This window comes from Plenodomus lingam (genome assembly GCF_022343315.1).
Source record: "Plenodomus lingam strain CAN1 chromosome Unknown contig_26, whole genome shotgun sequence".
NCBI classification, from domain to species: Eukaryota; Fungi; Ascomycota; class Dothideomycetes; order Pleosporales; family Leptosphaeriaceae; genus Plenodomus; species Plenodomus lingam.
The window spans coordinates 1069282-1096797 of record NW_027093941.1 but is presented as its reverse complement, the minus strand read 5'-3'; the positions used below and the strand labels follow the sequence as shown (position 1 = coordinate 1096797).

Below are 27516 nucleotides of genomic sequence, written 5' to 3'. Positions count from 1 at the left end.
GTTGGATTTTGGTGGAGTGGAGAATAGCATGCGCGCCGGCAGACTGGTACGTGTTCAGAGGTCAGAGGGTGGAAAGGTCGTTCATCAGCCGCCTTCTTCGGAAAGGCTCTCCATCTCCCGTTCTCTCAGACTCCTCAGTGTATCCCTCCTAGGAGTCTTCTTCCGCCGTAGTGATGGCTTTGGGCCTGGGTCTGGTGTCACTGGGGTGACTATCCACGTGGTTTGCGGCTTAGCCGAGGGGTACTTCAGTGACTGTGTGCGCGAAACAGAGGGCGAGTTGGCGACCGAAGTGGCCGGCGTGGAGGAAACAGAGTAGTCGCTAGCGATGGAGGAACGGCATGATTTCCACGATGAGGTCGTCGGTGTCGAGACGGAAGAGCGCGTGGATGAGACGGGAGAAGGCGATGAGTCAGTGGTGTGGGCGCGTAACTGTTGGGGGCGTGTCTTCTTCCCGCCGCTGAACAGCGGCTGGGGCAGAAGCTCTGGCTGGATGGGCGAGCCGACAGGCAGCGGCGGCAATGGTTTGGAGTGGACGTATCGTTTGGGGTTCTTGCGCGGTATCGGGGGTGTCCGGCAGAGGGAGAAGTTGTGGGCCATGTTCGTTTTCTTTCTGGTTTGGAGTTGTCAACTGTGATCACGTCCCCAGGCTATTCCGTGATGATCGTTGACTGGTTCCGACAAGCGACATGTGTGGATTTGGTGAAGGGTGATAGAAGCAAGCAAGCGAGTGGTGGTCAGAGCCCTAAAGCAAACGTCGGCGCGCGTGGGTGCAAGGCAAGTAATAAACAAGGAGGCGGGATGAGCCGCCATGGCCCCCTAGTCTCTAGGCCTTTTCATCATGCGCCCTGGTCGGCCAGGACTTGTTTTGCTCAGCATGCGTGCGGCGTGAAAAGGAGAAATTGCCTGCATCTCTCCATTGGCTGAGAGATACGGTGAGAAGTTAACGAGGTGGCATGGCTTCGAGCCTTCGACGCGAACAGGCCGACTCTAGCTAGCTGCGAGACTGCTAGCACCCCCCCCCCCCCTGTGGTGTCCAAATGCACCTCATCCAGCGGGGAACGATCGCGGATTCCGCCAATTAAGGCCAAGCCAAAGCAGGGCTCAGATCTAATTAGCGGTTTGCGCACTGCTTATTGTATCTCATCTCTCGCAGGCTGGCTGAACAACGAGCGTGAGAAGAGACGGAGCTGAGCGTGGTGCTGGTGGCCGTGCTGGTGGTGTGGTGTGGAATCTGATCGAAAATCAACCCATCGGCGCGATACGGACGACAAAGAGGGCATGGGACCGGACGACCGTCGCCGCAGCTCTGCCAGGATTGCGGGACTACTGTGTTAGACAGATTTTCGACGTTGACGTGGAATCCTGACGCAAATTCTCGTGCTGCGGGTGAGAGCAACGGTGCGAGGCTCAAACAACCCCACGATGTTGGACGCGCTCCAATCGTTGGTCATTGACTCATTTGCCAGACTGATGATGCCCCTCCTCCACCCCTCCCCTCTCCTTTTCTGCATGCTGTGGCCAGTCTTGAGTGACCTTGCAAAATGCAAGGCAGTGCTTGCTACCATATCAACCCAACGCTTGTCTCCACTTCCCTCAAGTGCTCGACGTTGCGGCTAGCAACAGTGGCGCTCGCTTCCACTTCTAACCAGGGGGGGGGATAACTCATCATAGAGTAACACCACAGAGGCCATTGTTTCTTGTCTACGCTGTAGAACCATCAGCTCGTCTTGACCCTGAGCCCTCTAACCATCCAGCCTCTCCAAAACACTGCCTCGCCCTCACTGTTGTTGCGGCGAGGCAAGATGCGGTGTATGTAAGCTAACATGCATGACCATGGGACCACATCACGAGGCAAGCTTGGTATTTCGAACGTTGTCACATTGCTCGCTAAGTTATGCTGCCACGAAGTACGCACTCCTGCAGTCCATCAGAAATGCTGTCATCCCTCTAAAACGCCGTAACTGTGTATACGCAAATGAGTGGCGAGGTGTATCCGCCTGCCATGGTAAATGCGAACGTAAGACATTAAAAACGCCTAGTATCATCTCTAAATAGGTAAGCAAGAAGTCATGTCATTCCAATCCAACCCAACCTCGCCCATCCCTGTCTCCGGAGCTCAATCAACTTCCCCAGCAGAAAACGTCTGTCTGCGTATAGCGGGATTGCCGACAGTGCCAAGGGGGATCCCAAAGTCATCTTCCTCTTGCCAGTCAGCGTCATCGTCAGACTCCCAGGAGCAGGGGATTTTCTCCGCCGGCCGAACGCGATAGGTGCTGAAGCCAAAGCCATTCGAGATGCTCGCAGCGATGCGCAACATAATGGAGACCAAGTGGGATGGAGGCCCAAGCATGAGTTCGCACGTTTTACGCACCAACGTGCTCGTAAAGTTCTTTCCCACGTTGCGCTGCGGCGGGCGGAACAGGTTCTGTGCCTGTGGCATAGGTGAAAAGGCTCGCCGTTGAGAAGCCCCGGTAAGTCTCTTCATGCGAATCGCGTTTGGAGGTGTGGGGGCGTCTAGTGCTGGCAGTTCAACGCTGTCGTCGTCCGAGTCGCTGACAAGCGGAGGTGTCGACGGAGCTGAACAAGGGTGGGCCCCATTTGTAGATTTGGCCGACGTGTGGTGGGCAGCTGTGGGTGTCACTGGGGCAGATGGAATGCTTCCAAAAGCTGACTGTGCCCGCACTGTGATTTCGGAAACCTGCCGGCGGTGCGTCGAGCGTCCGCGAAGCTCATCTTGAGGTTTTGACATGCTTTCCATCCAAGGGTTCAGAAGCTCAGCCTCAGCATCCCAGAATGGGGTCGGAGGGTTACGATCGCTGGCGTCGCCCACCGAGTAGAAAGAACCAGTGCTCGATACCAAGCTGGCGGCTTCCGAGACTTGACGCTCAAGGATAGGTTTCTCGGCTTCGCTGGCTTGAATAACTCTTGGCGACTCAGGTATGCGCCCCAAGGATGCTATTGAGCCACTTTCTTCACTTTTCACAGGTGCTGTTACCGATCGAGAGCGAGCCCGAAATCCTTGGAAGACACTTGCTCGTTCTGCTACCGATGGTCTGCGCAAATTCGGCTTGTAAGGCGCAATGTCCGATAGTGTTGACCTGCAGTCGGTAACCACCTCACTGGTATCGGTATGAATACTTGACCGGTCGTCATCGTCATATGAAGAAGCGGTACCGCAATCTGAACCTGCCATATTCGGCGTCGACGGTCGAGAACCTGTCTCTGGCACCCAGGTCTTGTCAAACATCCACTTTTTGGCTTGCTGGGAAGGTTTCCTCCGGAGCGTCTTGCGCGGCGGTGTCTTTGGGCGTTCGGGCACGTCCACCTCAAAGCCTCTTGCAAACGGGCACTGCGTCTTCTCGTACTGCAGCACCTGTGCGAGCACTGTCTTGAACTGCGCAGTCTTCTCTTTGTCTTGATCGGACTCAAAGGGGAGTTCGATGCGGTAGTACGAGTCTTGGCGTATCCGCAGAACGAAGATGGACTGCCCGTCCACGCACCAGCATTGTGAGCGGGGGAAGATGGTGTGCAAGAGGTTGCCAGAGTTGAGGAAGGAGACGTTGGAGGCTGTCACGCGATATATGCGCAGGACACCTGTGGCATGTCAGCATGTGAATGTGGGGAGTACAGGAGTAGACGATGGCGACCTACCCACTGCCAGAGTACGTTCCGTCGGCGTCGTCCATGCTGCAGGCTGTACTGCATCGCTTGCGGCAGCCTTGGCTGAGCGCGACGGCGAGGGTCGGCGCAAGGGGCGCGTTGCTGTGAAGGATACAATCTTGGAGGCGTTGCAAATGAAGAGCGTCTCGATGCCATCACCACTGCTTGCAGAAGGCGCCACCGGGGGAGGCCTGTTTGCACGCGCAGGGAGGGTGAAGCTACGTCGGGTGTTGAGCACGTTCACCGTGGTGGGCGGCGCGTGCTCGCGGGTCTGGGATGAGGGCGGGTTGGACATGGTGGGCCTCTTATGTGGTCATCTCGTCTGGCCGTAGTCGCGATCGAGCCTTTCTGCCAGGCAGCACGACGTGCGACTGTGTGCTATGGCTTGGTGGTGTGAGAAGTGTCTGCGGTTGTCTGCGAGCTTCTGTGCACGCTGGAACTGGTTCGGCGTTACGGTCCCTTGCAGCAGTTGCGGAACGCTATGGCCCCGGGGGTGGGGATGCGAGCAGCGCTTCTACTCTCACTACTGGCGCCCACAACCCCAAAATGACGCCCTTTTTGCAGCAGAAAGTTGTCGCAGTAGTCTGCCTTAGTCCGCGTCGAAGACTAGCAACCGTAGCCCGTATGGACGCGTGTGTGCATGTGTGTTCTTTTTTCTTGCTTGTGACAGACAGCAAGCAGCACGCGACTACTTCTCTAGGTACAACCAGAGGCACTTGCCGGCACTCGACTTTCACTTGTTGTCCGTGTCAAGTCCATGGACGACGCTCCTCCGTAAACACCGCGCGCACCTACGTCATGCGTGCTGCTCCGCCTGTTTGACACTCTACCTACCAGCACAGAGCGTCCATTGGGACGGACGATTCTGTCATTCAACTGCACACCGCCGCCGCTGCACACCTGACAGCCGTCTGTCCCAGCCAAAGAAGATGGACAACTTTGATGTGTCCAATTTCGACATCAACGCCATCCTGCGTGGAGCACAACTGACATTGGTTGGTGGTATGTTGTGGTGCCCAATACCCATCATGGTACCTATCCTCGCATCATCTCTGCCTACACGCAGAGAAACCACACTAACAGACACTCCCAGTAAACCGTGCCGTTCAAAATCCAGGCCTCTTCACTTCAAGCCACTACCGCCAAGCTGCCATTGCCGTAGCTGCGGGTATTGCTATTCGCATCATCGTGGCTGTCCCTGTATGTCGTCTACATCTTCAACTTTATCAGATCGGAACACCCTTGAGCAGTACTGAGCTTTGCTACAGGTCATCGCAGTACGATTGCTGCTATGGACCCTCTCGCTGCTTGTGAACATGGAACACGCCCACTGGGACGACTCCATCATAGACGGCCTGCACTTCATTGAGCACACTGTGCTCCAGGTCCCCTTCTTCCTCATGACTATGATGCGCTACATGACTCCCACATTGGACCAAATGTATGTCTTCCGTATTCATTTGTTTTGCGCAGAGATCAATCTGACAGGCTATGCCAGGTTCATGGACTCCCTCCGCTGGGTCGATTCGACCTATGTGCAGAAGCACCAAACCGAAGATCCGCAGAACCTCCGCGCCATGTACGCTCAGAACCTCGAACAATACCCTGCCCATGCGCCTAGGGCTGCAGAAGATAACAAGGGAAAAACACCGCTCAAGCAAGCTATTATCATCTACGCAGTGAAGCAGGGCAGAAAGGCAGCCATCTCGCTAGCCGTATTCGCATTGTCATACGTACCCTATGTCGGCCGCTTCGTATTGCCTGCTGCCAGTTTCTATACCTTCAGAAAGTCAGTTGGAACTCCGCCAGCCGCCGCAATCTTTGCAATCTCACTCTTGTTTCCACGGAGATATTTAGTCACATTTTTGCAAGCTTACTTTTCCTCGCGCACACTCATGCGTGACCTAGTAAGTCATGCCTTGTATTTCAGCCACACGCAGCATGCGCTTAACTAATTGGTCTTCTAGCTGGAGCCTTACTTCACTCGCGTACGGTACAACAGCGACCAGAAGAAACTTTGGTTCAAGGACCGAGCCGGTGTACTTTTCGGTTTCGGCCTCGGATTCTACGTCTTCGTCAAGATCCCGCTGGTGGGTGTACTTATATATGGTCTGGCAGAAGCGTCTACAGCATATCTTATCACCAAGATTACAGAACCACCGCCACCACCCACCGAAGCAGAGAAGTTCAAGTCGGACTCGATTCGTTGGAAGAACAAGCACGAGTTCTTGAGTCTTCCTTGGCAGCACATGGACGAGTACAATATCGCGCGACACAAGCCAGCATTCCAATCAGATGTTCGCCAGACACCACGAAAGACTTTCAGTTGAGCCAAGAAATTGACTCTCGTTGATCAGGAAGCGTTACGCGTGCACGATATTGCGGACCCGGATTCTTAAACCACGCGAACCCCTCTTGGAATATAACCACAAACCTTGGGCACTTGCAGGGCTGGCCGACCAGACTGATAACCATTTCAATTGTTAGCGTCGCAGGATGATGGTGTCTGCACCCTGTGTACCCCGCAGCGGGGTCATGTTCTCCAGATGTAGTAGGCAGCTTGGAGCTCCATCGGACAATACGTAACGTAAGAGTGGTATCATGAGCTTATCTATCTCCCTGTAGCTATCCACGGCTTGTTGCCGCTCTCCGGGCGACAAGAATATACTAAAAACTCGTAATTGACAGGCTGGAAAGTGATTCCTTTTCGTCTAGTATCAAAACATACCTCGTACCCCTCCTTTGCGTTCCCCCAAACATTGGGTACTCGACTCTTTTCTTCTTCGTGTCTGACAATCTCCTTTATTTCACTCAATATGGGTAAAGAGGGACTTCGATACGCTGCGAGAGTGTCACTGGACAAGGATGCTGCGGAGCAGGAGTGCCTTCACGTATACACGTAACCTCCCCATCTCTCAGGCAGTGAGCTTACAACGCGTAGAATCGATGGCATCCCGATGTTCCATCGTACGGCACCATCAAAAACAATGAGGTCGTCAAGATTGAGTGCGTAGACTGGACTGGCGGTCAGATTGGGAATAACGATTCCGCCGACGACGTGCGTGATGTCGATCTAACCAAGATCCACTATCTTACCGGACCCTTTGACATCGAGACAGCAGAGCCCGGTGATGTACTAGTGGTTGAGATTCAGGATGTGCAGCCGCTCGAACACCAGCCCTGGGGGTTCACTGGTATATTCGCCAAAGAGAATGGTGGGGGATTCCTAGATGAAATCTATCCAAAGCCGTATGTCTTCCCTCTCGCACTCTGCCCACCCTTTTACTTAAGAAATGTTCGCTACTGACGCAATGCATCATAGTGCAAAGGCCATTTGGGACTTCGAAGGCATCTTCTGCTCCAGCCGTCACATCCCTGGCGTCCGTTTTGCAGGCCTCATCCACCCCGGCATTCTAGGCTGCGCGCCTTCCGCTGAGATACTCGAAACATGGAACAAGCGCGAGAGCGAGCTCATCTCCACGCACACCCACCTCAACCGCACCGTTGCTGAGCCTCCCAACCCCAAAAACGTACACGCAGGCTCCGCCAGCGCTTCACTCAAGGAGAAGGTTGGGAAAGAGGGTGCACGGACCATTCCTGGACGGCCTGAGCATGGCGGAAATGCAGACATAAAGGAAAGTAAACAGACTCTTGAGTTTGGGCAAATTTACAGAAACTAACATTTTTCGGTATAATAGAACCTCTCGCGCGGCTCCAAGGTCTTTTTACCCGTCCACGTTCCCGGCGCGAAATTCAGCGTAGGAGACCTACACTTCTCCCAGGGTGACGGGGAGATTTCCTTTTGCGGCGCCATTGAAATGGCGGGCGTCATCACGATCAAGTTCAGCGTAATGAAAGACGGGATGAAGCAGTTGGCTATGAAGTCACCCATCTACATACCGGGGCCCGTGGAGACGCAGTTTGGACCGGGGCGGTATATTTACTTTGAAGGCTTCTCCGTGGACGAACAAGGGAAGCAGCATTACCTCGATGCGACGATTGCCTATCGACAGACGTGTTTGAGGGTGATTGAGTACTTGAGGCGTTATGGTGAGTTTTGTGGGCCTTTTTTTTTCCTCTTGCTTCCTCTTGGTTGCTTTTTTTTGTGCGTGCATTTTATTTTCTTTTCTTCTTTCCTTTTTCCTTTTTTGCCCTTGCTTGCATATTTTTCATCTCCTTCGCTCTTTTCTTTTCTTTTCTTTCTGTCTCACCCCCACCCCCCCACACCCTTCGCTCAAGCCTGTGGGCTACAAGGAAGAGTGGGACTAATGCTATTGACAGGATACAGCGATTATCAGATCTATCTCCTGCTGTCCTGCGCCCCGGTTCAGGGCCATTTAGCAAGCGTCGTGGACGTTCCAAATGTTTGTACAACAATGGGGTTGCCCATGGATATTTTCGACTTTGATATTAGTCCGCAGCAGGCCGTGGAGAAGAGGGAATTGGGGTCTTGTGCGTTTGCAAGTTCTTGATTTGTTAAAGAGTGGCGAGGGCGGGAAGAAGGTTGTTGGGATGGGATGAGGTGCATGCTATTGTATGGGAGGTGTTTTGTGATGGAGCTATGATTTGTACATGTGTTGGCAATTCTATGAGTCTGTTTGATGACTATTTTTGGCATGTAGGTCGTTTCGGTCGTGGCACTTGAATTGCGGCTTTCCATTCTTTTGGAGAAGAAGAGAGTCGACGGAAAGGTGTGCTGCATTGGCAGTGGCACTCTTGATGACATGGCACAAGTGAAAAGGTCAATCCTGAGATGAATCCTTGCCTACACCCACATTGATCCACCTCATTGTGAGTAACCAACACTAGGCGAATGTCTACTTGGTAGGCTGTACACCCAATCCGCTTCGAACAACCCTTCTTCTCTACACAGCCGCATTGGCCAGATGCGGGGGCCCAAGAGTCGTAGGGCAAGGTGATTAGAGAACCTTTTCAGCCACAGAAACTAGATTTTCTGGTCAGAATCTTGCAACTGGCACCTATGTTTGCCCATGTCGGGCGACCATGAAGAGACGAACCGTTCAACCCAGTATTGTCAGGCTCAACATGGGCTTCCTTGACCGCACCGTTTTCTATCTTCAGGGCGTACCGCTTGGAACGATGGCCTCCAAAGATGGAAGATCCATCAAAGGCAAGATCAAGAGCCTTTGTGAACGACAGGCTGGGATCACCGAGAAAGCGGATCTGATATAGTCAGTCATGCTAGGTGTTCCAAGTCAGAGACCCACACGGGGGGGGGGGCAGGCAGATCTCCCATCAAGACAACTCACACCGCTCGAACCTGATGGATCGAGTGACTTGGCCCACGCTTTCATGCTACTTTTGGTCAGCCGTGGGAAAAAGAAAATTACTGAACCAGGACAAAGGGTGCTGGTGAAACACAGATCGACGACAGGGACCGAAAATACTCCGAGGTCTCAGACTGCAGTGGCCGGCCATGGTCGCAACAACGCAGATGAAGACGCAGATGCAGTCTGCCGAGACAGTTTCAGGCCCGATGCGTAGAAGAGCAAGTTGAGGCCGAAATGGAAAAAAGGACTCACACGAATGGATCGTTGACTGAGACGACGAAGACCTTGCCGGCATCCTTGAGCTTGCTCGCCTCGATGTAGCCGGGGATATGTTTTTCGCTGCAAGAGGGACTGAAGGCTGCGGGGACACCTTCACACGTCGCGTACGGTAGTCAGCCTAGTGTTTGCAGGTGCAAAAAGACATGTGGTTCTTGCGTGTTTACCAATGACGATGCCTTTGCCGCTGCTTAGCTCTTTGGCAAGGTTGACTTTGTTGCCAGGTGAGCCCTCGACCAGGTCAGCGTCTGGGAGCTTGTCGCCCACCCTGACGAATGCGGGCGCCGAGGCATGGAATTGGCGTCGAGTTGGCATGGAGCGAGCAGGAAGAGAAAGGCGGCGGGTGGCTGGAAACATGATGTTCATGATGGGGTTGGTTGGTTGGTATGTTTCCTGGCTGGTAGGGTCGTGTGTAGAATGGGCAATGCCGTCTGTCTGTCAAGGTACGTTGGTCATCGTTTTGGTGGGTGGTGGAGGCCACTGGTGGTTGGAGCTCGATGCAGCGGGGAAGAGGTTATTTTACCCGGGGCAACTCCAACAGGGCAAGTGTGTCCGATCATTACAGTACCGGTACACGCCCGGCCGAGCTGCTTTCCTCTCACACGGCACGCGCGGTTTCACTTTCGGCAAGAGCAGCCCCGGCGTGGACGGTGTTCTGGCAGTCTGCAACTAACTCTCGAGTCTTTCTCTCCCACTTCTGCTGCTGCCGTGGTGAGGCGATGCAAAAAAGAAAATGCATCAACAGGTGGCGCGCGCTCAGGGCCACTGTGATGGCTAGAGGAGGGTGCTTTGACTAGAGTACTACTTGTAGGTCCTATCTGCACTCAGTTGGCATGTCGTGGCTGCGGCAGAATAGATATTGCAGGTAATGAGGGCGGTCCACTCGTCGTGTTCTAGCCTGCCATCATTCGGACGGTTGTATCTGCGGGCTGCCGATCGCCTCCCCAGCTGGCCGACCAGGGCCCCCGAAAAAGTCGTCAATGGCGCTCCCCCGGGGCAGCGGGCAGCGTTGTCTCTTGTCTCTCTCTCTCTATCTCTCTCTCTCTCTCTCTCTATCTCTCTCTCTCTCTCTCTATCTCTCTCTCTCTCTCTCTCTCTCTGCCTGTCTCTTTCTCTACCGGGTCTCAAAGCACAAAGCACCGCAGCCTTCCCCCTTCTCAAGGCACCGGCGAGCTTGGGAGCGGCGGCGGCGGCCGAGGGGAAACTGCGCAATCAGCGCATACGGTAATGAGGGGAGTGAGCCATGTTGTACCTTCGGCGCCATACACCGTCCTGCACACGGTAGACTCCTGTAATTAGTTATCATACGCTGTTCGTCAGTGTGTCTCTTGCACATATATGTACACATGCACACATGCAAACATACAAACATACAACTCACAACTCACAACTCACAACGTACACATACATACTGTACATGTACATACATATCCACACGTACACCTAACTCTACTAGGTACAGTACACACACACACACACACACACATACTTGCTGTAACTACAACACTCGGGCCGCCATCATTTACATGCACTGTGCACCTCGCTTCCCTCACCCTGCAGAGAACTGGGTGCCTCGACATCCCCCGGCAGCGCGTCCGCTTGGCTTGATCCTAGCGCAGACATCTACGTGCATTCCTCTCAAGCTCGTGTTAACCTGCTTTAGGGCCTTCTTAGACTCAAAGCGCCCGCTCAGTGCCTCGAGCCCATGTCTCCTTGTCTTTTAAACCCAAAGGCCCAGATCTCGTCCACTGCATCTCGCCCGCCTGCACTCAGGCACGCCCATGTTCGCTGATTTCGTCATCACCCACCCCGTTTCGATCGCCTCGGCCCAGAGAGCCCCCAAGCGCATCCATCGGGGAGCCTGAATCCTAGCCTGAGTCCTGCGCCATCGCTGGCTCTGCTTCTCGCTGCCGTCTTCCAACCGGTCGAGTCTGTGCTTGTGCTTGCGGTTGCGGTTGCGGTTGCGATTGTGGTTGTGGTGGCTGTCGCAAAGTGGGCGTCGTCGTTGACCTCCATTCGCATCCGATTTGGGACCTGCGCAGCACCTGTCATTTGTCGCGCGTAGTCACTGCAGCTACCATCAAGTCTACCCGGTCAACTCATTGATCTCGTCCACAGTCACCATGGAGACGAACCAGTCCGGGGGTGCCGGGTCGAGCAACTCGAGCGATTTTGTACGTTCACGGCCGCATCCATGCAAGCTCTCAAATTAACATTCATCCAGGTGCGCAAGTTGTACAAGTAGGTGGACACTGAGCTTCATGACGAATCCCGTTGCTGATGCTAATGTGCGACACAGGATGTTGGAGAGTCCAAGCGACGAAAGCGTTGTGCGATGGGGAAATGATGGCGATAGTTTTGTCGTACTAGAAGTAGGGCCCTCCCCCCTCCCCTCCCCTCTCCCCCATCCCCCAATCCTTCTTGCGCGACCCCAACCCCAATCACCCTGCTAACATACGCATAGAACGAGAAATTCACAAAACACATCCTACCCAAACATTTCAAGCACAGCAACTTTGCCAGCTTCGTCCGCCAACTGAACAAGTACGATTTCCACAAGGTCCGACACAATAATGAGGACAATGGACAGTCGCCATATGGGCCTGGAGTACGTCTTAACAGTGCTATCGTCGGGCGCAGCGCCACGATCTCTGCCGCTAGGGCGCATGCTGACGGGACCGCAGGCTTGGGAATTTAAGCATCCCGACTTCAAGATGAACAACAAAGATGCGCTGGACAACATCAGGAGAAAGGCGCCCGCGCCCCGCAAACCTAACCAGTCCACCGCGGACGACATGCTGATTCCCTCGCAACAGATGGACATGGTCAGTGGTCAGTTGATGGCCACACAGGCGCAACTGCACGCGCTTGAGGGACGGTACAGCGAACTCAGCATCCATCACTCGATGCTATTACAAGAAGTCATTGGCCTGCAAAAGACGGTTGTGAACCACGAACATGTAATGCAACAGATCATGACGTTTCTGCATGGTGTAGATGCCACACAAAGACGGAACAGCAAACTCGTTTTCCAGAACGGGGCGCTCCCACAGAATGGCGGCGTGGATGCGCCGAATCAAGCATCAGCTGATGACAATCCGGCATCCCCTCTGCAGCACGCTTCGAAGCTTCTCAGCGAAACCAACGCCGATGCAATGCTAAATCCTCGAAACTTGGAGCACATGAATGAAATCACAATGAGGATGAACGGGACCTTGACCACACCACCACCGGACTTTGCGCGGGCCGCAGTCCGTCCAACGAGTCGTGGGCCACCATCGGCCAGTTCTGTGGGCTCGATGCGTCTGGAGAATCTCGACAATCTCGTTTACCCTGTTGGCTCTTCGAACGGTATTGATCCCATGTACAGTGAGCATATCAACAATATCCCGTACGCTGCACCACCGAAGGCTGTAGACGTGGCCGAGCCAAAGTTCCAAGAAGGAAGGAAGAAGAGCACTATTCCCGACCCTGGATGGATCCGTCCTCCTCAGATATTACTAGTCGAAGATGATCCTACGTGTCGACGGATCGGAAGCAAGTTCCTGTACGCATTTCACTGCTCTATCGACAGCGCTGTAAGTGTCCCTGAACATTCTTTGCAAGCTCGCGCTGACAATGCCATAGCTTGACGGCCTGGAGGCTGTCAACAAGATGAACTCTGGGCACAAGTACGATCTCGTCTTGATGGATATCATCATGCCAAATCTTGATGGTGTCTCAGCATGCCACCTTATTCGCCAATTTGACACAACCCCTATTGTCGCCATGACTTCCAACATTAGGAGTGATGACATTTCTATGTACTTTCAGCATGGTATGTCGCCAGTCGTGCAGCAGTTGACCGTGTGCTTACTCCTCTAGGCATGAACGATGTGCTTCCAAAGCCATTCACGAAGGAAGGTCTCTTGCACATGCTTGAGAAGCATCTTGTTCATTTGAAGAAGCCAATGGCGCAATCCGAGGGAATGGCGGCGCCCCAACCCGTACAGATTGCTCGTCAGTTGGTCTTGAAAGAGGAGGATTCGCCTGCAAAGTCCCCAGCGACTGTGAGCAATTGGAATTCCCCTAATCAGTTACCTGGTGTCTCACCCGTCGGTAATAACGTCTCGGACGAGTATGCGCAGGCTATGCAAGGCCAGTCGGTACAGCATCCCGGGGCTTACGGTGTAAACTCTTTGCAAGGGTCTGTAGGATACAATAGTTCGCCACAGATGCAGATACAAGCCCGGCAGCAACAACAACAACAGCAGCAGCAGCAGCAGCAGCAACAACAACAACAACAACAACAACAACAACAACAGCACCAGCAGCAGCAACAGCAACATCAACAGCAACTACCTCCCAATCATAGAAGGCAAATATCTGACATCTCGGGAGGAGACGATTTAAATAATCCGGCAAAGCGACAACAAATGTATGCGCCACAAATACCCACGCAGATGAATCAGATGCAACCGCGTCCAAGATAACGCAACGAATGGTGAGACTGCCCGTCACAACGGTGGCGCAGGCAATAGTCAAAGCCAGCCATTCAAACTCAGCTTGACTTTCCAACAGAAGTCACTGGCTGGAAGCTGGAGCTCGAAGGACCGCTTCCGCAACCTGGGTCGGTGCGCCTACAGCGCCGAGTCGTGCCTGCTGTACATAGTGCCCGCTGGAGTATAGCACGTTGAAGGTAAAAGGACACGAAAATTCCCGAGAATATAAGGGACATCTTGGTCTCTGGGTGTTGAAAGGTGTTTTTTTCTTTCCATCGTTTGATCGTGTGAGCAGCGCAAGATTTCGGAAAAAGAAGTGGGACAGTACCCTGCTTGAAGATTGAGGCTGGGGTCAGAAGCATTTCCGCACTCTCCTTCGGCTTATGGTAGCTTGGGAGCGGATTACATGGAGCATTCGGAGAATATATATTCGGTTTCTCCATCCTGGGATGGCATGTTCGCTTGCCCGTGCAAACATTCTTACCGGTACCGCACATAGGTACCATATGAGTGACAAAACACTTGTGAACAGAAAGCTTTCTTGACATGTCGCCGTAACCAAGTGATTTCAGTTTCTTAGAGGATCCAGGGCCAACAGGTGAACAGACTTTCTGGGGCCACACGCGACAGCCATGAGGACTGTGGTCACAATAAGCATTTCCGGTATGTTGTCCCTGAAAGTCCACGAGGCCCAGACCACTGTGGGCGGGCCAGGAAAGCCGTGCACGCGCACACAAGGAGTTTCATGCGGCCTTCCCGCAGAGCCACACCCCCACCACTAGAGGCATCTTTCGACGCGAGTAAGTCCCGATTGTTTGGGTCTCGATATCTTGAAAGAGCGAGGCCCTGTGAGTCAGCGTTGGCATTTCGAAGTTCATATTGCTACCTACTACGTGCCTGCCGGTCCCGTACCGATAGCGCGCCAGTGTCCAGTCCCACCCCACCACGCACACACATCTGGAACCATCACTACACTGCCTTTGTTAACTTGCACAATACACACAGGCCTTGGTCACCATGCCACCGAAAGGGAAGAAGGGCCAGGACAAGGGCAAATCCGGCGAGGAAGATCGCGACGAGCCGCTGCAGGCTGTAGTAGGTTTTCTCCATGCACGCGCCTGCAGCTCACTTACCGTATTGGCTAACTGCTGTAGATACTCGCAGACCCGTTCGAGACACGCTTCAATCCCTTTACCCTCGAGCGCCCGAGGGTCAGTCATACGCCTCTCCTATAGGAGGCGCCTGCTGACGGCTCTCTAGTGTTTGCTGCCCCTCGCAAATACCCCGCTCATCGAATACACCTTCGAGTTTCTCGCCAACGCCGGCGTCGAGGAAGTCTTTGTATACTGCGGCGCACACAGAGAACAGGTCGAAGAGTACATTACACGTTCGAAATGGTCGGCACAATCCTCGCCCTTCTCCAAGCTGGAGCTCATCCAGTCGACATCACATTCAATCGGTGACGCTATGCGAGATTTGGACAGCAGGAGCTTACTGGTCGGCGACTTTCTCTTGGTCTACGGAGACGTAGTCAGCAACCTGCCGTTGGAATCTGCTTTGGCTGCGCACAGGGCGCGGAGGGCAAAGGACAAAAATGCCATCATGACCATGGTACTGCGTGAGGCTGGAAATACGCATAGGACAAAGGCCCGAGGTACCTCACCGGTGTTCGTCATTGACCCGACCAAAGACAGGTGTCTGCACTTTGAACAAATGCCCAACCGAGATCAAACGCACTACCTCTCCATCGATCCCGAGCTACTGTGTTTGCACGACGAGCTCGAAGTACGACAGGACTTGATCGACTGCGGCATCGACATTTGCACACCAGAAGTCCTGGCACTATGGAGCGATAACTTCGACTTCCAGGCACCACGGAAAGGGTTTCTACACAGTGTATTGAAGGATTACGAACTCAACGGCAAGACCTTTCACACCCATATCGTCGCCAATCACTACGCAGCACGTGTTCGAAATCTACACGCGTACGACGCTGTGAGCAAAGATATTGTGTCGCGTTGGGCATATCCACTATGTCCTGACAGCAATTTAGTCCAGGGCCAGTCATATCGGTTACAGAAAGGCAACATCTACAAGGAAGAGGGCGTCATACTAGCACGAGACTGCGTTATTGGTTCGAAGACTGTCATAGGACGAGGCACCAGTGTTGGCTCACAGACTGTTATTACCAACAGCATCATTGGCCGACACTGCCAAATCGGCCGAAACGTGAGGATCGATGGTGCATACCTATGGGACAATGCTAGCATAGGCGATGGGAGCATAATATCAAAATCAGTCATCGCGAATGAAGCTACCATAGGACGCAAGTGTACAGTGGAGGCTGGCGCGTTGATCTCGTATGGGGTTGGCATCAGCGAGGGCATGACCATCCAAGGAGAACACCGAATCACAAGAACAAAACGGGGACGGGATCGCGATGGAGAGCTCATAAGAGGAGACGCAGACCCTGCCATAGTAGGACCAACAGGCAGCGGGTTCGAATTTCAGGACTCCGAAGAGGAAGATGAGGACGAACTGGTTGACGGTCTTGTCTCGCGTGGGCAGAGTAAGCCAAAAGCCAACCAAGTAATGCTACAGCAGCTGACCAAACCAGTCTACAATCTCTCCAACGATTCGATATCGACATTGAACTCTGAACCGGAAGCTGATGGCTTCGAAATAAGGCACGACAGATCAGCGACCAGCAGCTTCTTATCTGTTGGATCCGCAGACAGCCAGCACGCGGCCAACTTTGACCACGATGCCTCGGCGAGCATATACGATTCGCTTGTTGAGGGTCACGAGTCTGCGAACATCCAGCTGGAGCTCACAGCACTGCGCATGAGCACCAACGCATCAGATCACCAAGTTCGTCGTGCCGTGGTGACGTCTTTTGTGAAACGCATCATACAACTCATCAAGTCTGGATCAGCAGTCAAACAAGCAGTCGCGCAAGTCTTTGGGCAACACAAGGAACTCATTGACCGGTCGATATTCGACAAGAATGCATCCGAGAAGGCCGATCAGGTCGACTTTATGCTCCTCCTTCAAGCAGATCTGGGTCATAAGGAGAATGGGGACACGATCCTGCTAAGTGCTGCAACAAAGCTGGTGGAGCTGGACTGCGTCGAAGAAGAGGGTATGATTCAGTGGTGGGAGGATGAGAAGAGCAGGGAGAACGAGGAGATGGAGAAGGTGCGAGAAAAGACGAGGTCGTTGATTGAGTTCCTGCAGCAAGATAGTGAGGAGGACGAAGATGAGGACGAGGAGAGCGAGGAAGAAGAGTCGGATTAGTATCAACTGACTAACATGCACGAGCTTGTCGGCAACGCCTTTAGGTTCCTACTCGTAGTCTGCTAGCTGGAATCATGTGACACAAGTGCGATCGGTGGTTTGCGAATAGTGAAGCCCTGGGTGTGTTTGAAGTATTCAGTAGGTGAAGTCTGTGAATTGACACGGTAACTGAACGGCTCACTTCCAATATGGACGAGAAGAATCTCTGATGCATCCATGCATGCAATCACCTACCTAGAGTACGCCTAGACTAGATAGTACGGCTGCTCCTGCCTTTCGCGCTCCGGAACCACTAGCCGATCCGGGCCTAGGTGTGTTGCCCTTCAACCCCCCCCCCCCATGCTCACATGGACCAGCACCCCTCTGCATTCGCCCACCCTGTTCAACGCGACGCTTGTGACTCTCGGTGTCTCCATACGCTGACCCAAAACCCCCGACTGATTCGCCCCCCTCATCCCTCTGCTTGCTGTCTGCCTGTACTGCCTGTCTGTATTCCCCAAGACTGCCCGCGTGCTTCTCAGCACACCCGCCCAAGGCCGTCTGCACGTTTGCTTGCTCCCACCCCAGCCTGGGCCTTACTGCGTCATCAGCTGCCCACCCGTACTCGCCGCCGAATGCTGGATGACGCTTAAGCGGAAGGCTTCCGAGGCAGCACATCACCTGAATACTGCAGAACAGCCTCCCCAGAAGAAGCATCTCTCAAAGACGGCGACCATCGACCTGCCCGCAACCCCAGACACAGACGCGGGCAAGATGGATTCGGACGATGACTTCAACAGCTCCATGAGCGGCAACGAGTTCGATGACCAAGACAGCGATTTGGGCCTTGAAGAAGGCAAGTCAGCTCTTTCTGCTTGTTGTCCTTGTCAGCACTGACTTTGCCACAGATTCCGACTTCGACATGGACCAAGACGACGTTGGCTTCGAATCACAGGACAAGGACATCAAGACTACACGACAAGCTTACGAGGTGGAATTCAAGGTCTACGATCCGATCCAAATACAAGCACAACAAGACAGGCAGATTGAAGAAGTGTCGAGCATACTCGGTCAGCCACCGGAGGCCGCCGCTATTCTCCTTCGACATCTACGATGGAATAAGGAGCGGCTGATCGACCAATATATGGAGAAGACGGAGGAGGTTCTGGAGCTCGCTGGGCTGGGTCAGGACTCGGCAACGAATCCTCCAAGGCTCCAGAAGATGCCCGGCTTTGTATGTGACATCTGTTGCGACGATACACCCAACATGGATACGTTTGCGATGAAGTGTGGGCATCGCTTCTGTGTCGACTGCTACAGGCAATATCTCGGAACAAAGATTCAAGACGAAGGAGAGGCAGCCAGGATACGATGTCCTGGTGAAGGCTGCACACGCATTGTCGACTCCAAGTCGCTGGATCTGCTAGTCACAGCCGACCTTCAGGACAGGTATGTTCTGGACCTTGCTCATTTTTATATCCCTTCTCTTGCTAACGGTGTCAGATACCACGTCCTACTTACACGAACATACGTTGACGACAAAGAGAATCTCAAATGGTGCCCGGCGCCCGACTGTAAATACGCTGTAGAATGTCCAATAAAGACCAAGGATCTCACCAAGGTCGTGCCCACGGTGCATTGCGAGTGCGGACACGACTTCTGTTTTGGGTGTACACTGAACAACCACCAGCCCGCGCCGTGCTCGCTCGTAAAACGGTGGCTGAAGAAATGCGAGGACGACTCGGAGACAGCGAATTGGATATCTGCTAATACGAAAGAATGCCCCAAATGTAATTCGACAATCGAGAAGAACGGAGGCTGTAACCACATGACATGCCGGAAGTGTCGTAATGAGTTTTGTTGGATGTGTATGGGCGTATGGTCCGAACATGGCACCAGCTGGTACAACTGTAATCGGTTCGAAGAGAAGAGTGGCTCGGACGCCAGGGATGCCCAGGCAAAGTCGCGACAGTCGCTCGAACGCTATCTACATTATTACAATCGATATGCAAACCACGAGCAGTCCGCCAAGTTGGACAAGGATATTTACCTCAAGACGGAGAAGAAAATGCAGCAGCTGCAAAACTCAAGTGGTAAGTCTAGAGCAGAGCCGTTCACGTCGTTGCTTGAAGCACCACAATCATCACAAGGACAAACACTCGTGGGCACAGTGCTAACAAGTATCACATAGGCATGTCTTGGATCGAAGTGCAGTTCCTAGACCAGGCATCCCAAGCACTACAACAATGTCGGCAGGTCCTCAAATGGACATACGCCTTTGCCTATTACCTCGCACGCAACAATCTGACCGAAATCTTCGAGGACAATCAGAAGGATCTGGAAATGGCTGTCGAGAACCTTAGCGAAATGTTTGAGAAGCCGATTGACCAGCTGAAAGACCTCAAGGTCGATATGCTGGACAGGACGTCATATTGCACAAAACGGCGCATCATCCTACTGAATGATACGGCGGAGAATTTGAAATCAGGTACGTGCTATTATCATTCATGCATGACAAATAGCGGTCTATGCTTCTTCTTCCCTCTCTACCAACACGCACTAACAAACGTACAGAGAATTGGGAATTCAATGTTTCCCTTACCTAGACAAGCTAGCTATACATACAAACACAATTCTTCATCACACGGCGTGTGCGCCGCATGCGTTTTCGAGCTTCAAGGGCCTGGCATGCTGGGTTCATGGCACCGACATGACATATGAATCTAAGGTTTTGCCGCAGTCCACGGTACCGCACCAAGTTGACATGATGAAACTAAAATGTACAGCGTGTATTGGTCTCTGTAGCACAGTCTAACAACCCCACCGTCCTCCTCCTTTCCCCGAATCTAGCGTTGCAGGAACCCAGTATACAGTATCGGCATTCACTTGGCATGGCGCTCCGCTGGAATTAGCAGGCAATGATGGGTGGGTGCGTGTGTGGTAGCTAGGACACTGCGATTTCATCAACGAGAATAAAAAGAGTGAAAATGATATAGACATTTGCAACCCCACTCAGACCGCTGTTGAGAAAGCACATGATGCCGCTCCTTGTGATTGACGTGTGTTGCCACCTTTGTCTTTTTACTCTTTGTATCTCTATCGATGACGCTAACATTGATTTCCTTCTCCCCACCCCTGTCCACATGAAGATTGCTTCGTTTTCCCTCAAGACTACAATTCGATTTAGACTAGCTACCATGTTTCTAAAATAAATCGAGCAGATCTTGATTGCTCTTCTTGCTTGCCTCACCGCCTACCTGCTGGCTCGCAGGCGGAGGCTGGCTGTCCTGCACGCTCAGACTCGCAAACCCATTCATGATGTCAGCATTGGTCAGGCTCGCACCCGCAGGCGGCGGTGCTGCACCGCCCCCATCGCCAAACAGGCCGAGCAAGTCATCCATGTTGGACTGCGACTGTGCGGGTGCACCGGGCGAGGCAACACGCTGCGGGGTGCCCGCGAGACCTTCGAGGCCGGTGTCTCCCGCGTGTGGTGGCTTTTGCATGGAAGCGGGCGCAGAGCCGTCAAAGTCAATGTCCAGGAGGTTTTCCAGATTGGTGGGCGCTTGGCCGCTGGCGGCTGCGGCGGCTGCGGCGGCAGCAATGGGGTTTTCTCTAGCCTCTTCTTGTTGTTCTTCGATGGCAGCGCGTTGCATGGCTTCGGCGCCGAAACGACCTTGTCCGAGGAAGGCCTCTGGGGGCTTGTGGTAGACGGACGCGAGGGTAGACAGTTCTGTGAGCAGTGTGTCGAGTAGCTGAGGCGGTAATGATCGGATTGTTGACGTAATGGGAGGCTTGTCTGAGAGCACGATGTCCTATGGTCAAGTCAGTTTGTGCCTAGGATATGATGCGCTTAGTAAACTTGCCTTGGCTATTTGAGGGTCGCTGGAGAGTAATCGCCAGTATACATAAGCTCGATCTCGAATGTCGGGATTATCGTTATCAGCAGTTGCGGCTTGCAAGACTTTGGTTACCAGGCCTTGAGCCTGATCAGGCTTCTTCAGGAACAGCTTGACAACTGCCGTAAGGATCTGAAGTTGCGTCTAAGGACTGTTAGTATTTGGTTGTGACAGAAATGAGACATGCGAATAAATTACCTGTGTGAACTCTTCCGCGAATGTGTCAACGAAGTTCGACAAGATTTCTCCAGCATTGTTGATCTTCTCTGCATATTCTCCCACAATCCAGATTAGCGACGCTCTCGCATTTGGCTCGTCCAACTCGTCTATGCACTGGCACAGGGTCGGTATTATTCCTTCGTAGCCTGGGTATTTCCGGAAAATGTCCTTGATAACTACGATCGCCTCCTGAACGACGTAATTGACCTTGGTGTTGATAAGATCAAGAAGTGTGTTCACGCACTTTTCGCTCGCACTCTCAATCTTGATGGCAACTTGCCCGATCGCCTTCACAGCTCTTCTCACAAAGTCCATGTCCACCTCCATAGCGTACTCTTTCAACTCAGCAAGCAGCTGGTCCACATTCTTGTCGTTTGCTATCCGAACCATGATTTCTAGCTTTTGCATCTTGAGGTACGGCGGGTCATTGTATTTGCAGAAGAATACTCGCATCTCTTTGCTGAGAATATCGGATTGTTTTTGGAGGAGGAGATCGATGTTTCGGAGCGCAACGTACTGTACCTCTGGCGCAGATGAGACAAGTGTGACTGCGAGAAGTTAGTAAAAGGAAGCACTCGCAAACAAGGGATCATACCCAGTGGTGGTGCCATTTTCTTAGCATAAGACTTATTCATTTCCGGTGAGATGTGTCTCATGTGCAGAAATACCACTTTGACTGCAGCCAACACAACACTGGGATTGACGTGCTGGAACTGCGGAACAACTCGCTCGCAGATGTGCTCTGCTTCCTTGACATCGACTGCCTTGTAGTCTGCCAATGTGGTCAGGAGCGTCACTCGTCCCCATTCGGTACATTCGTTGAGTGCCAAAAGCATCTTCTTGAGTGTTGTCGAGGTGATGACGAGTGCCTTTGTCTCTGGCGCCGTTTCCTGGATCTCCACCAATGCAGTGACGGAGTTCGCAACTACCATTGGATTCGGATCACCAACCAGTTCTTGTAGTTGTTCCAAGAAGCCGTTCTCCATAGCCATCGTAGGCGCCAAATCGAAGAGTTTAGCCACGCAAAGTGCTGCTGTTTTTCGAACATAGGGCGATTCGTCTCGTAGTGTCTTTCGCAGTGGTTCCTCCATGTAATCGACCATTTTTTCTACCCGAATACAGCCCATCGTTCGTATTGCTAATGCTCGGATAAGAGGATTTGGATCCTCGGAGTCTTGTACGAATGTATTTACAGCGAGAATACAAAGGTCGGGATGCGATTTGGCATAGTTCCTGAATATAGTCAGCCTCACCGATCCGAGCTTGTCTCCAGGAGGACGTACATGAGATATAGATACACCAGCTTCTTCTGGTCCAAGTCTGCTGTTGCAATGTTCTTCAAGACGTCCGGAAACAATGCAGAAACGTCTTTCCCAAGCGTCATGGACATGATAGTTTTCTGAATGGCTTCTTTTCTAGAATGGTCTTAGTGTACCATTCTGAGTTACAGGTCGAGTTATGCGCTCACCGTTCATAGGCATATTGCGAGCTACAGCACTTGTTAGCCATACACAGCTATACTGATTCCTGGGGCGGTTCGTACACCAGACCGGCCCTCAATTCAAATGTTTCGCCTTTCCTCGGAGGCGCAAAAGCGCCCCGTATTCTGTTGACAGCCATCTTGGTGTTTGAAAGGCGGAGGCCAGTGCCTCAACGACACCCCTCCCTGTACCGACGGTAACGTTGAACTTCGTAGGCGTCCGGGCGGCCCAACCTTTGCACGCGTGATGGCGTCTCTACTGAGAACAAGTATTAAGGAAGAGTTGGCTTTCGTATGATCTTTGACGCGAAAGTACAGTGAATGCTTACTGGAGGAAACGTTGATATTCGTGCAGCTTCACCGAAAGGCGACTGCCACTGGACCCTGAGTGGTCCGTGCACATGTCGCCTTTACCGAACGTCCTCTGCATCTCATGCTCAGGCACGCGGGCGATTCACTACACAGAATCACGAGATTCCCTCTCATGGTGAGCCAAATGTTAGAGTGCCTCCATTAGATACCTACTGACTCAGAAGTAGCCATCGAACCTCCCAAATCTGCGGCGTCTTTTCGTCGAAGCGCGCTCTGACGCGGAAGAGAGCGCATATTCAAGAAATGCTGTAAGGTACCTAAGGTGCTATTCAGACCTGTACACAATTGTTGACTGCTACAGTTCTATAATCTCGCCATTTTCATGTCGTCAATTGCCGTCTTCAGCCTGGTAGCTCAGCGCATGGCTTCTGCCAAAACAACAGGATCACTCTAGCGAGGTGAATAGGTGCATGGTAAACGATGACGTGAACGACGACATTTGGCTTCATTCTAAAGAAGAAACCACCAAGTCCATTTCCTCTAGATAGACTTCATGTCACCGAAGATTAGCAATGTGGTTTTCCTTGGCACACATTTACAGTGGCGACCGGCGCGTAGTCCCATCCTTACCAAGCGCTTACCAAAACCGACATACCGATATATATCCAAAGAGCAGCTTCAGTAACTTCATCAATCCTTGCTTCGCTCAGCATGATGCGCCGAAACCTTCAGATACTCCCCAATCTACAGCGCGTCCGCAAATCTCAAAATCACGGTCATTTACAACTGCACCTGCCAGTCGCCGACTTTTGCGTCAGTTACAAGCCATGGGTCCCCTCCGCCTTATTGAGGACTTCAACGCCTGGGCTACCCAAGTCTCGGTCTACTTGGTTTGCGAAGGTGCTCCGCCCATGATCCATTTATAGCACTCTCCGAGGGTTTATTGTAAACTCAATCAGTACCAAGGGAACTATAGCAATCCTAATTGTGCTGCTACCCTGTGGGCAAATGCGGCTTTATCATCACGGGTAGCACAATCCACTTGTTGCGAGGCTGGGTGACACACAATACCGTATGCCCAATAACATCTCGCAGAATCTTGAGTAGGCCGGCACGCCTTCTTGTGGTATATGGTAGTTTCCTCAAACGGAGCAATATGACATCAACGTCTCTCTTGCCGGCTCCCTGCCGCTGCGACGGACTCTTGTGCATCGGACACTAATCTATAGTTTGGAGCCGCAGAGGCTTCAGAGCTGTGTGCGCAAGTATGTTGGGCTTAGGCCTCTTTGCCTGCAAGATCGCTTTTCAGCTATCTAGCCCTGGTGTTCCGAACCATGTTGGGCGTGTGCAAGAACTGTACTCCGAATTGGAAATTACTGGATATACATGAGATTTGATGTAGCAAGCCCCCGCTTGTATTTAGTTAGGAGGGATTCCCTTCATACAGACCTTCCCGAATTCATGAATTCATCAGTTACATTCACGTGGTCACCATCTCAACAGAAATTATTAGCCTCGACTACCGTGTATTACACAGGTTATCAAGAGGCACAGAAACGTCTCGATTCAGATGTGCCGTCAAGATCGATCAAAGTCTATCTCACAATATCTCTAATATACTGTGTATAGCGGTCTTCCGGGCAGTATGACAAGCGCTTGGTCGCTGTCGGGGCTAATCAATTTGAGAATTCGGTGGCAATCGTCACATGAACGATTTGACCACCGGTGAACCCAATGTACATTCTTCAAAGTTCACTGATTGTGTTGTCGCACAAAACAGTCATTGAAATAATGCTCCACTACTCTTGCTCTGCATGTCAGGTAGGAGGGTATGTACGTATCAGCTGTGCCAAGATCTCCCCAATTTGTCACAATATCAGGAACTGGGTGCCCACGGGACAGGGGAAATTACAGCATTTCCTGCAAGCCATGCTGTTCCTGCACGAGAAAGCATAAATGCCAAGAGATGTTGCTGTTACCAGTTGTGCTGCATGAAAGACACAGATTTGGTGTTATGAGACATGCTAGTTTCATTGCATTCAATGCAGAACTCGTTATAGCCAACCGATCCCAAGATCGCCGCCCATGCCCACCATGTGATGCACGAAAGATCTGAATACGATTTTTCTTTCTCTAAAGAAATAGTATATAGGTAGTGTTTACGTTTCATCAAAATAATAAAAGCGCCGATGAATAAAATAGCACTCTCAGAACCCGTCCTACGAAGCGCTACCGCTTCATCCTCCGTAGAGTGACCTTCGGTACCCCTCAAGGGCCAGAAGTATAATCTATGTTTGCCTATACGAGATAGTGTTATTCAAGATAGTGTTATTTCAAGAAATGCATCTCATTACCGTTCGTACTCATTCCAAACCCCTGTGATGTCGCATGCTCATGCTACTGCCACACCAGATTAACATTGTCCATGTTTAAGCAATGAACGCGCGGGCGGCAAACTTGGGACGGCCGAAACGTCCAGCGCCTCCAGCGCCGAAACCTCCCTGACCAAAACCACCCTGACCTTGGCCTCCAAAGCCGCCTTGGCCCTGGCCTTGCTGGCCTTGTTGTCCCTGACCTTGCTGTCCCTGACCGTTCTGGCCATTGTTCTGACCGTTCTGGCCATTGTTCTGACCGTTCTGGCCATTGTTCTGACCATTTTGACCGTTGTTCTGACCGTTGTTGTTATTGTTGTTGTCGCCGTTGTTGTTGTCGTTGTTATTGTTGCCGCCATCAGCACCGTTACCTTGCCCGACTGTGAAACGAATGCAGTCATCCTGGGGACCACGTTGAGCGATGGGCATGATCACCGGTTGATGATTGGCTGCAGAAGTGATGGAGCAAGCACGGTACTGGCCCGCGGGAAGACCCGCATCAAGTTGAGCCGAAAGGGTACCTTGACCATCACCAGCATCATTGATGCCCTTGAAGAATGCAAATGTCTCAGCGTCAGGTGGTTCGGTGGGGTTTCTTTGGTTGTTGAGGTCCTGAACGGAGATGTGAGTATGGCCAACAACCTGACCCCCCTCAAGACTCTGAGGCGCAGCGTAGTACGTGTTGTCGGGGTTGGTGAATGTTCCGGCTTGCAAATTATCGATCTTGACAGAGAAGGTAATAGCTGCATTCTCTTCGACGTCCTGACCATCCTGGGGGCTTAGGAAAACGACCGAGATCATCTGGTTTGACGCGGGAATATCACCCATCACTGAATGACATTAGTATCGACTCTATTCGAGTTACGAAGTATCACATACCGATTCCGTTACACGAGCCAGTTGCAGTTTGGAGACCATTGGTAAGCGTCTTGCCCGAGCAAAAGTTGATGAAGTTGGCCTCATCACTGCGGAATTAGTATGGTACGTTCTCCAAAGATCCGTATAGACTTACGTGGCGGATCTGGCTTGTCCCTCCTCCTCACCACCGTCAAAACCATCAACCTGGCTGGCAGTCTGAACATTGTCTGGGTCGAGCTGCAACGCGTTATTGTTGTTGTTGTTGTTATTGTTGTTGTTGTTGTTATTATCGCCGCCGTTCTGACCGTTCTGACCATTGTTGTTGTTGCCACCGTTCTGGCCGTTCTGGCCGTTCTGGCCGTTCTGACCGTTCTGGCCATTCTGACCATTCTGACCGCCCTGACCATTCTGACCATTCTGTCCACCCTGACCATTTTGTCCACCCTGGCCATTCTGCCCTCCTTGACCGAAGCCACCTTGACCGAAGCCACCCTGACCGCCGAACTGGGCGTTAGCAACTCCGGCTGCGAGAAGCAGAGATAAGACGGTAGAGTAGCGCATGATGAGGGTGGTACGGGTAGAAAGTAAGACCTTAAACAAAAGAGTGAAATCCGACTAGCGGGAGATTAGGCAAAAAAACGCAGATACGTTCAACGTGATCTGGAATATTAGAGGAAGGAAGGAAGAAAGGAACGTAACCCTCAATTGACAAACCTGAAGTGCTGAAGTTCCAACCGACAGATGATGGTACGAGGCCAAAAACTTGTGAGGAGGAGCATAGTCTTTAAGTCCTTGGCGACTTAGATGATGGACTTTGGCCATGCGAGGCGGCTTGTGCTTCCTCGGGCATGAAACCCACGATGAAGGCATAAACGTCTCAAACCCACAAAAGCGAGATGCCTCAGTAGGCGCACGGTGCGCGGGCATCATCAGGCGCCACAGCATCCACTCGTATCCTTATTGCATCCTGTACGGGTAGAGAATGTGCCAGGCACTGAGAATGAGGTGCTGGAAACCGTTGATGTGTGAGGTGTGGATTGGCTCATGCACATAGCGTCACGGAGTGCCAGAAAGCGTTCACGCTAGCCCTGTCTGGGACGATCCTACGTCCTTAGCGCTATCTTCAACCTAGGGCCTGCCAACACTGACAAATTTCGAGGATGGTGAAGTCAAACTACTATGATGCCTTACCATGCGGATATCGGCAACCGAAGGCGTGGCAGAAATATTTGTGGCCTTCTGATCTCTGAAAACACCTGCTGCACGAGTGGCGTAGTGATTGATCTGCACGCAACGGCCATCTTAGCGGCCTTCCCATATACATCCACAACCTTCGGTTACTGATTGAATTTCCAGGCCGAGTTAGTCTCAAGGATAGTTTGTTCCTTATTGAAG

The 27516-nt window shown here is 52.3% G+C and overlaps 14 protein-coding genes across 14 annotated transcripts; 8 read left to right on the top strand and 6 right to left on the bottom strand.

Moving 5' to 3' along the window:
- Positions 1-84: 84 nt before the first annotated feature.
- On the bottom strand, positions 85-597 carry IAQ61_006639 (uncharacterized protein; the record flags this gene model as incomplete). Its single annotated transcript, XM_003845480.1, has 1 exon — positions 85-597. One exon carries the CDS (start codon positions 595-597, stop codon positions 85-87), a length of 513 nt encoding a protein of 170 aa, XP_003845528.1.
- Positions 598-2116: 1519 nt separating this feature from the next.
- IAQ61_006638 (uncharacterized protein) lies at positions 2117-3955 on the bottom strand (the record flags this gene model as incomplete). The annotated part of the gene is made up of 2 exons (XM_003845479.1): positions 2117-3594; positions 3652-3955. 2 exons carry the CDS (start codon positions 3953-3955, stop codon positions 2117-2119), a joined length of 1782 nt encoding a protein of 593 aa, XP_003845527.1.
- A 634-nt stretch (positions 3956-4589) lies between these two features.
- IAQ61_006637 (uncharacterized protein) lies at positions 4590-5990 on the top strand (the record flags this gene model as incomplete). The annotated part of the gene is made up of 5 exons (XM_066097258.1): positions 4590-4662; positions 4754-4860; positions 4929-5101; positions 5159-5567; positions 5628-5990. The coding sequence occupies 5 exons, from the start codon at positions 4590-4592 to the stop codon at positions 5988-5990; spliced, it is 1125 nt and encodes a 374-aa protein (XP_065952735.1).
- A 486-nt stretch (positions 5991-6476) lies between these two features.
- On the top strand, positions 6477-8132 carry IAQ61_006636 (uncharacterized protein; the record flags this gene model as incomplete). Its single annotated transcript, XM_066097257.1, has 5 exons — positions 6477-6551; positions 6602-6909; positions 6983-7229; positions 7359-7710; positions 7942-8132. 5 exons carry the CDS (start codon positions 6477-6479, stop codon positions 8130-8132), a joined length of 1173 nt encoding a protein of 390 aa, XP_065952734.1.
- Positions 8133-8579: 447 nt separating this feature from the next.
- On the bottom strand, positions 8580-9593 carry IAQ61_006635 (uncharacterized protein; the record flags this gene model as incomplete). The annotated part of the gene is made up of 5 exons (XM_066097256.1): positions 8580-8605; positions 8679-8844; positions 8931-8976; positions 9204-9321; positions 9395-9593. The coding sequence occupies 5 exons, from the start codon at positions 9591-9593 to the stop codon at positions 8580-8582; spliced, it is 555 nt and encodes a 184-aa protein (XP_065952733.1).
- Positions 9594-9651: 58 nt separating this feature from the next.
- On the top strand, positions 9652-9900 carry IAQ61_006634 (uncharacterized protein; the record flags this gene model as incomplete). Its single annotated transcript, XM_066097255.1, has 1 exon — positions 9652-9900. One exon carries the CDS (start codon positions 9652-9654, stop codon positions 9898-9900), a length of 249 nt encoding a protein of 82 aa, XP_065952732.1.
- Positions 9901-11027: 1127 nt separating this feature from the next.
- On the bottom strand, positions 11028-11279 carry IAQ61_006633 (uncharacterized protein; the record flags this gene model as incomplete). The annotated part of the gene is made up of 1 exon (XM_066097254.1): positions 11028-11279. The coding sequence occupies one exon, from the start codon at positions 11277-11279 to the stop codon at positions 11028-11030; it is 252 nt and encodes an 83-aa protein (XP_065952731.1).
- Positions 11280-11350: 71 nt separating this feature from the next.
- Positions 11351-12976, top strand: IAQ61_006632 (uncharacterized protein; the record flags this gene model as incomplete). Its single annotated transcript, XM_066097253.1, has 7 exons — positions 11351-11401; positions 11452-11468; positions 11527-11599; positions 11692-11835; positions 11912-12805; positions 12855-12898; positions 12952-12976. 7 exons carry the CDS (start codon positions 11351-11353, stop codon positions 12974-12976), a joined length of 1248 nt encoding a protein of 415 aa, XP_065952730.1.
- A 19-nt stretch (positions 12977-12995) lies between these two features.
- On the top strand, positions 12996-13699 carry IAQ61_006631 (uncharacterized protein; the record flags this gene model as incomplete). Its single annotated transcript, XM_066097252.1, has 2 exons — positions 12996-13044; positions 13092-13699. 2 exons carry the CDS (start codon positions 12996-12998, stop codon positions 13697-13699), a joined length of 657 nt encoding a protein of 218 aa, XP_065952729.1.
- A 1026-nt stretch (positions 13700-14725) lies between these two features.
- Positions 14726-17005, top strand: IAQ61_006630 (uncharacterized protein; the record flags this gene model as incomplete). Its single annotated transcript, XM_003845473.1, has 4 exons — positions 14726-14803; positions 14863-14919; positions 14969-16277; positions 16326-17005. 4 exons carry the CDS (start codon positions 14726-14728, stop codon positions 17003-17005), a joined length of 2124 nt encoding a protein of 707 aa, XP_003845521.1.
- A 216-nt stretch (positions 17006-17221) lies between these two features.
- Positions 17222-19590, top strand: IAQ61_006629 (uncharacterized protein; the record flags this gene model as incomplete). Its single annotated transcript, XM_066097251.1, has 8 exons — positions 17222-17244; positions 17302-17316; positions 17362-17401; positions 17573-17840; positions 17893-18433; positions 18488-19077; positions 19176-19472; positions 19559-19590. The coding sequence occupies 8 exons, from the start codon at positions 17222-17224 to the stop codon at positions 19588-19590; spliced, it is 1806 nt and encodes a 601-aa protein (XP_065952728.1).
- Positions 19591-20187: 597 nt separating this feature from the next.
- On the bottom strand, positions 20188-22719 carry IAQ61_006628 (uncharacterized protein; the record flags this gene model as incomplete). The annotated part of the gene is made up of 7 exons (XM_066097250.1): positions 20188-20796; positions 20848-21024; positions 21079-21647; positions 21695-22332; positions 22383-22514; positions 22568-22588; positions 22643-22719. 7 exons carry the CDS (start codon positions 22717-22719, stop codon positions 20188-20190), a joined length of 2223 nt encoding a protein of 740 aa, XP_065952727.1.
- Positions 22720-23031: 312 nt separating this feature from the next.
- IAQ61_006627 (uncharacterized protein) lies at positions 23032-24208 on the top strand (the record flags this gene model as incomplete). The annotated part of the gene is made up of 5 exons (XM_066097249.1): positions 23032-23066; positions 23119-23199; positions 23253-23300; positions 23563-23781; positions 24134-24208. The coding sequence occupies exons 1-5, from the start codon at positions 23064-23066 to the stop codon at positions 24206-24208; spliced, it is 426 nt and encodes a 141-aa protein (XP_065952726.1). The 5' UTR covers positions 23032-23063.
- A 694-nt stretch (positions 24209-24902) lies between these two features.
- IAQ61_006626 (uncharacterized protein) lies at positions 24903-27149 on the bottom strand. Its single transcript, XM_003845469.2, has 4 exons — positions 26276-27149; positions 26143-26228; positions 25246-26093; positions 24903-25189 (listed from the first exon to the last, which is right to left on the bottom strand). The coding sequence occupies exons 1-3, from the start codon at positions 26680-26682 to the stop codon at positions 25321-25323; spliced, it is 1266 nt and encodes a 421-aa protein (XP_003845517.1). The 5' UTR covers positions 26683-27149; the 3' UTR covers positions 24903-25189; positions 25246-25320.
- Between the last annotated feature and the right edge of the window lie 367 nt (positions 27150-27516).